Source organism: Cryptomeria japonica, chromosome 7, assembly GCF_030272615.1.
Source record: "Cryptomeria japonica chromosome 7, Sugi_1.0, whole genome shotgun sequence".
NCBI classification, from domain to species: domain Eukaryota; kingdom Viridiplantae; phylum Streptophyta; class Pinopsida; order Cupressales; family Cupressaceae; genus Cryptomeria; species Cryptomeria japonica.
The window spans coordinates 584,239,772-584,247,043 of record NC_081411.1 but is presented as its reverse complement, the minus strand read 5'-3'; the positions used below and the strand labels follow the sequence as shown (position 1 = coordinate 584,247,043).

Below are 7,272 nucleotides of genomic sequence, written 5' to 3'. Positions count from 1 at the left end.
ATGGTATAAGAAAAGAAATCGACATACATAATATTGATTAAATGCTTTGGCCAAAGATTTATGCCGACTACTAGTAGGTAAATTAGGTTATGAGATTTACCCTCCCCTATTGTTCCATATTCGACACTCATCCAATACACACAAAATACATAACGAAAACACACATTCAATACATGAGCTTACATAGTCAAAAAAGAGTATACAAGAGCATTCAAGACATACACAAGTGCATAAAATCATACACATGCATTAGTCTAGACATGTCCTAATGTCTACCAAAAAAACACTTATATGCTTACAAGAGCATTTATCTATGCATTGTCCTGATACTAAGGTTCACATATGACATCTATTTCACACATTCAATTCCACAAGGAACTAATCATGATGTTTTTCAATCTTGTTCATAAGAGTATAACAATATAATAAATTAAATGATACAAGAACATCAATCCATTCACTATCTATTTGATGATCGTCAATCCAAGCATATTATTCCAAAAGTAAATATTGTGTGTGCAATCCTTAGAGAAGGCATACTTATAGATCACGAGTTAGCAATATTCATATTAAAAAGTTATAAAAAAAGGTATCTAATATCTATCATTCAACTAGAATTGAGATATTTAATACTTTCTAAAAGTGGACATTGAAAAGACACCTTTGATCATTAAAAGGATCTAACCATTTATACTTAATCACATGGTTATTCCACACTTACTTGGATATGGGAATATGATTACATATATATATTCTAAACCAAGTTATACTAATTATTTACCAATTAAGATGAGAGAGGACTATCACTTTCCCTCCAAATAGTATTATCAAGAAGGATTTGCTAAGTAACTTTGCCTAATCCTTACTAATCATAACCACTAGAACTAGATCCAAATTTGACATTCAATCATAACTTTGATATATATGTTGATATTATTACAACATCTTATACTATTTATATAATTTAATATTATGGGCATTCAACTCTTACAGTTGTGGTACTAAACATGTAAGTAAAATTATTAACTTTGTGTAGGCAAGCTATAAAAGCTAGTATACCACCATGATTCAATAGATGCGTAGAGCTTTAGTAAATCCCTATTATATGAACTTAAGGTTATAATTAAGTCTTCTAATTCTTTAATGAGTGTAGAGAACTAATCAGATGTATACCTAAATTATTGGTTCTAAATTTCTCAATCATAAAACTTGTTATATTTAAATTAGTATTAAAATAACTCTTAAACTTCATTCTTTCATATGGTAAGAGAATCTCACCATTAGTCTAATTTCGATATCTAATTTATAAGACAATTCCAAAATTAGCATGTGTTAGCTAGAAACGTGGTATTAAAGACGAGTCTTAAAAATAGGCTTGTGCTACAATAATGTAAGTAAGTGTTTCCACCCAACCTAGAAACCAATCTGCAGAACATCCTCCATAGGTAAGAGAGATTCAACACATGAGATGTATTAAGTTAAGAGTTAAGTTACAATTAACATTAGCTTTGCTTAAATAGGCAAGGGCAGTTAGGAAAAATGAACAAGGTTGAGACAACTGTCTCAACCTAGAGGAAGTAGAGTCCTGATAGAACTCAACAATATCTTCTAGGATCAGTTAGAATCCAAATAAAACTCAACAATATCCATCTATCTCATTAATGTGTTCACCTAAGTAAACTTAAATAAATAGGAAACAACAATAAGAACTGTTTACTCCAACAATGTACACTACTTCAGATATCATGGTTAGAAACTGCACACAAATGTGGAGGCACAGAGAAGGCATACAGATTGTTTGATGAAATGACAGAAGCAGAACATATTAAAGCGATTTGGCAATCCTTCCCAGCACCATCCAAGACATCGTTACACTGTCTATGAGAGTTATATAGAAGAAATATATTATTTCAGAGACAGAAAGAAATACAACGTTGATATCCTCTGTGCCTTCTTACCATACAATAACGACTTGACAAAGTTGTTTTGTTTAAAATAAAACTTGAGATGCAGGTTGAGACAAAGATAGCTATGTCGAACACTGATCTCCTATGAATCAGAAATTTAAGTTTCTTATATAGTTCAGGTTGTAAAGAAAAATCAGACAACTAATGCCACAGGTGAAATCGCTGCTTATGAAGTGGGTGATGAACAATAAGGAAGAACCCCAAGATGAGGGGTGATCCTTAATAGTTGATTAAGGATCAAGGTCGAAATGATGAATTATGAAGAAATTGTAAAATTAAAAAAAACAGAATGTTGTAAATGTCTGCACATTTAAGCCTGTTAAAACTATGGTAAGTGCTACAGACAGCTCACGCGATCTATATATGATTTCTTGGGTAGTTGTCGTATTATCTTGTCCATTGATGTATGGTTGTATCCTCCATAGCTAAAAATAATAATCTAAGACTTGAGATCTAAAGGTCTTGAAAATCTATTCAAAACTGTATTACTTCTCAGACTTCCACGGATCAGTGTCTCTTAGGTTGTGACACGAAAAGAGTTCCAATTCATTGAATTTATCATTACTTGTCTAGAAAACAAGAGATAAGCCAAATCGTGCTTAAGAATAACACCAAGATAAGGAAGCACATGCAACACTAACCTGGTTCTCGCACTAATAAGCCGATGTTAGTATCCACAGTCTTTTTGTTGTCTCGTAAAAAGTACCTCATATGTGAATGTTCACTCCTCCATTTTCCATCTCCTTTTGTTATGTTCAATTTTGTTTTAATTAAAATTTTCACTCCAAATCATCGATACACACTCGTGTAATTCAATCAATTAAATAAATTTTTGAAATCAATCAAATCCCAAACCTTACTTTACTAAATAAATAAATAATTTAAAAAATTAAGGGTTGTGACACTCTTAAGAGAAAGGTTTGAAGACAACTAGAAAGAATTCAATAGGTCTAGGATGATGTGTAATGATGCAACTCTCTAATACTATCATAATATTCTCATAAAAAATTTATCGACAAAACCCTACCATATTCTTTCCTGATAATTCAAACGTGATTTCAAATGAGTGAATGAATGTCTTTAAATACAACAACAAAGTCCACAAATCAACAAAATATATACTAAGATAGCTCACAATCACTAGTGAAATGGTTAACAAAGCAAGAATTTGTATTTTGAATTTAGAAAAATGCAAGGTTCAAGTCTGCAGCTATAGAAGTGGCCCAAGCCAACTCTATACTTGCAAATATGATTTAGAGTGATGAACAATGAGGCTTTGATCAAATAGAAATTTAGAAAATCTCTTGTGAAAGGAATTAGAATGGGACATCATGAGCTAGTTTCATTCATAGCAAGCTACTTGTCAAATGATTATTACATTTACAACATTCTAACATGAAAGTTGTCCCAAACATAAAAGAATAAAGCACCAATATACAATGTTCACCATTAAAATATCATAATCTTTATATCAATCAAGCTGATGTTATAATTGAAATAGGCTTCCCACTAACTTAATATTTGATTGGTCATGGATAAATATTGTTAAGATTATGCTCTCCTCTTCAATAATCGAAAAAATTTGAAAAAAAATCCCCATACAAACATTAAAATTTTTTTTCCTTCAAAATGCATTTAAAGAATGTTTCGTAAACTAAAAATCTTCATGTTTCTGACTATAGAATTGAAAAATATATTACTTTCCCTGATAAAAACGATTCCTATGGTAAAAATATACAAAAAATATACAAATAATATTATATAGAATTCAAATTTACAAGTACAGTTTGCCAAAAAAAGATAGGATATAACTCATTTTTCCTCTCCTGTTTGATCACTGAATATGATGAAAAAAAATATATACAATTTAAACCAAGACAATATAATTCGAAGAAACTGATCTTCTAAACTTCTTCTCTATTTACAGACCATTTGTTTTTGCTTATTTACAGCTTTTCTTAAACTCCTTGTAGACTTGTTCTCTGAACATATTACTTGCTGCTGCGTAGGAGAGGCAGGTCAAGAGACTCAGAGAAGCGCAGGCACCTGGTTTCACAGAAGAAAGTTCTGTACTTGTTGGGCCAATAAGTAACACAGATGCTTCCTCCCACTTCCCACCTCATTATCTTCCCTTCCATGTCTGTTTTCACCTTCCAAATTATATCCTCAGAATACTCATCCCCAGCAAACACAACCCCACCTTCTCTGGTGAAAGGACTGAGGGCAGAAGAATATCTGTCCCTAAACCAGGCCTTGGGCTGCACCCACTCCATCTTGGAGGGCCTGGAGGAGGCGACTTGTTTAGCGGTGAGAGTATCATAGAGAGCCCAATCGAAAATGCCCTGGCTCCGCTGCACAGATTGCTCCATCTTCCAAGCTTTCATGCTCACTGTTGATCCTTCCTTGCCTGCAATTTTCAGAACAGCGAAGCTGCTTGGGGGTTCGAACCCTGTCTCCACGCTCCTTTCGCTGCTCATCTCGTAAGAAGGGTTGGCAGAAGACATATTCAATGACACCGCCAGAAGCTTCGTCTCGTTCTCAGGGGCCAACTCGATTGAGACTCTGGAAGGAAAATGCTTCTCCTCTGAAAGCGCGCATTCCTCCATTACCTCTTCTGATACCAGAGGAACAACATTGCATCTTATATTGTCCACCTTCACACGAACCTGTTCCAACATGTATATATCAGTATGGCTGAAGCTTTGCAATAAAAGATGAAGTCTTTGCAGATTTGCATTCATGCTCTTTTACTGGGCATTTGAGCTAGTGAATTTTGGGCATGAACTGCTTAGCAGATTTTGGGCCATGAAATGCAAGCTCCCAAGCAGGGCATCTGTGTTCACAGATTTGGGTTATGTAGTACACGATAATGCGTCTAGTACCTGCCCATTTCTGCCTCTGGTTTGGCTTGTTGGAAGTAAGTCACATTCGGATAGACAGTCCGTAGTTCATTTCATCTAATTCAGATGTGTTATAGCTCAGGATTTGGTCAATAGTTCAGCTGTCAAAGCACTTCAGCAGTAAATAAAAGATCTTAGGTTTGAATTCTAACGGGTCATGTTTTCAAAGTCATGTTAGGAGTATCAAACATCTATAACATAGCTTAAGGAGATGTTAGAAATAAGCCACCTAAATCAATTACAGATTGGTCACAAAGGAACTAGTAACTCTTCACAAATTTGGATTATGAAATAGACATTAATGTATCTAGTACCTATTCATTTCTGTCTCTAGTTTGGCTTGTTGGAAAAAAATCACATTCAGACTGATAATAAATTGATCACAAAAAATTAGTAGTTTAGTTAGTAGAGCACCCTAATAGCAAATGGAAAGTCCTAGGTTTGAGTCCTAACTTATTCATATGAGCTATAGCTTAGTATGTGGTATTAGAGTCAAGCTAGGAGCTCAAAGCACCTATAGTGTAGCTTAAAGGGGTTTGTTGAATCAACAATGAATTGGTTACAATGAGGTCAAGAGTTCAATTGTTAAAGCACTCCAGCAGCAAATGAAAGGTCCTAGGTTCAATGCCTAACACCTATAGTGTAGCTTAGAGGGGTTCGTTGCATCAACAATGAATTGGTTACAATAAGGTCAACAATTCAGTTGCTAAAGCACTCCAGCAGCAAATGAAAGGTCCTAGATTTGAATCCTTGCTGGTCATGTTATCAAAGTCATGCTAGGAGCTCCAAAACCTATAGTATAGCTTAAGAGGGTCTTAAAAAGAAGCAAACTAGACCATCGATTGATCACAAAGCCAGTAACTCTTCACAATTTGAATCATGAAGTAGACACATCTAATATCTATCTATTTCTGTCTCTGATTTAACTTGTTGGAAATAAGTCATACACAGAATGACAACAAATTACCCACCAAAAAGTCAATAGCTTTGATAGAACACTTTAGCAACAAATAAGAAGTTTTAGATTCAAGTCATTCAAATCGACAATCGACTCGTTAAATAGAAAGTATCCTTCTCCATATGAATTGAAGCTAAACATAGCTGAGGCCCCACTTACATCCTTCTTAAATTAAAAACAAAACAAAAATAGATATACAATTCTATCAATTTAGCGAATAGTAAAATGGAAAATGAAAGAAGGTTTACCTCGATCCAGTCAGGAGTGAACTTTAACACATAGCTGAGCTGCAGAACCGCCTCAACGTGCAGGTAACTTAAAGCGACAGCAAGTCCTTCGTCCTTAGAACTGGAATGTTTATCCACAACTTTCATAGCTAAAACAGGTGTATAAACCCTAATCTTCCAGAGGCCATTAGTGGAGGCACTATAAGAATAGGGCGAGGGAATTCGCTTAGTTAAGCTTCTATCCCAGGCCAAACTGTCCGGATCTTTGCTGGGTAAGAAAATCCTGTTGGTTATGAGCAGGGCTATGGATCTCATCACCTGCTCTTCAATTTTGCTTCCAACTGCCTCAAGCACCGCCTTCCAATTATCCCTATTTTTAACCTCTTTCTCTAGTTCCCGCTCTATAGCTTCCACACAGCATGACCTGATATCCCCTGGCGCCTCGTAATAGCAAACGCACAGCGCCATTGCCAGAAATGCGCAGTTAAACATGCCCTTCGAGTGCTTCGAACCCATGACCGTCGCCTGGTCTATATGGCTTTCAATTCGGGGCACCTGCTTTTGTGGACCGTAGAGCAAGATGCCCTCTATAAAATTTAGGAAAAGACCATACATGGCCTTCTCTTTTGGATGGAGTTTACATGGGTCTGATGTCCATAATGGGATTGAAAATTGGAAATCTGCAAGCAGTGAAAAAATAACTTGCTCCTCCCTGCCTTGAGAACCAGGCTTTTTAATGGCAGAAAAGAGTAAGGAAACCTGTGAGCCGTTGCAGAGATTGAGAGACTTGACATCCTTCTGCCAATCTGAGGCCGCCGGTAGTGCAGAAATCCAGTCCCATATGTCTGGAAATTCCCCATTAATTGAATTGCACGACATTGTTGATGTTTTGCTTGTTGATCTCGAAGGCTATTTGATGTCGAATTGCTTCAGAGTTTGACAGAGCTCGGTTATTGATTTCCCTTCTCTTAGGGAGGAGCTGGGGATTGGATTGAACCCAGAGGGAATATATTGCAGTCATTCTCAAACTTTGAATATGTGCCTGCAATAGCTTAGTTGATAAGCAAACTCTAGGAAGCGAGAAGGATTCCGTAAAGAACTTGGGCTCTCTTTTAGATTCAGTTCTCATAATCCGCCAATATGCCTACAGGTAAAATCCTCCGTATGTATAAATTTTTACCTAAAAATAAATAAATAAATAAATCCTCCATATGTTCTTA

The 7,272-nt window shown here is 35.6% G+C and overlaps 1 protein-coding gene across 1 annotated transcript; it reads right to left on the bottom strand.

The window, feature by feature from the left end:
- Window positions 1-3,713: 3,713 nt before the first annotated feature.
- LOC131048558 (uncharacterized) lies at window positions 3,714-7,174 on the bottom strand. The gene is made up of 2 exons (XM_057982558.2): window positions 6,074-7,174; window positions 3,714-4,633 (listed from the first exon to the last, which is right to left on the bottom strand). Exons 1-2 carry the CDS (start codon window positions 6,929-6,931, stop codon window positions 3,959-3,961), a joined length of 1,533 nt encoding a protein of 510 aa, XP_057838541.2. The 5' UTR covers window positions 6,932-7,174; the 3' UTR covers window positions 3,714-3,958.
- Window positions 7,175-7,272: the final 98 nt, after the last annotated feature.

Excerpts from the sequence above, each read along its gene's own strand:
- LOC131048558 (XM_057982558.2), bottom strand. The coding sequence starts at position 6,931 with ATGTCGTGCAATTCAATTAATGGGGAATTTCCAGACATATGGGACTGG. Across the intron at positions 4,634-6,073 it reads TCACTCCTGACTGGATCGAG|GTTCGTGTGAAGGTGGACAA; the intron begins GTAAACCTTCTT and ends ATGTTGGAACAG.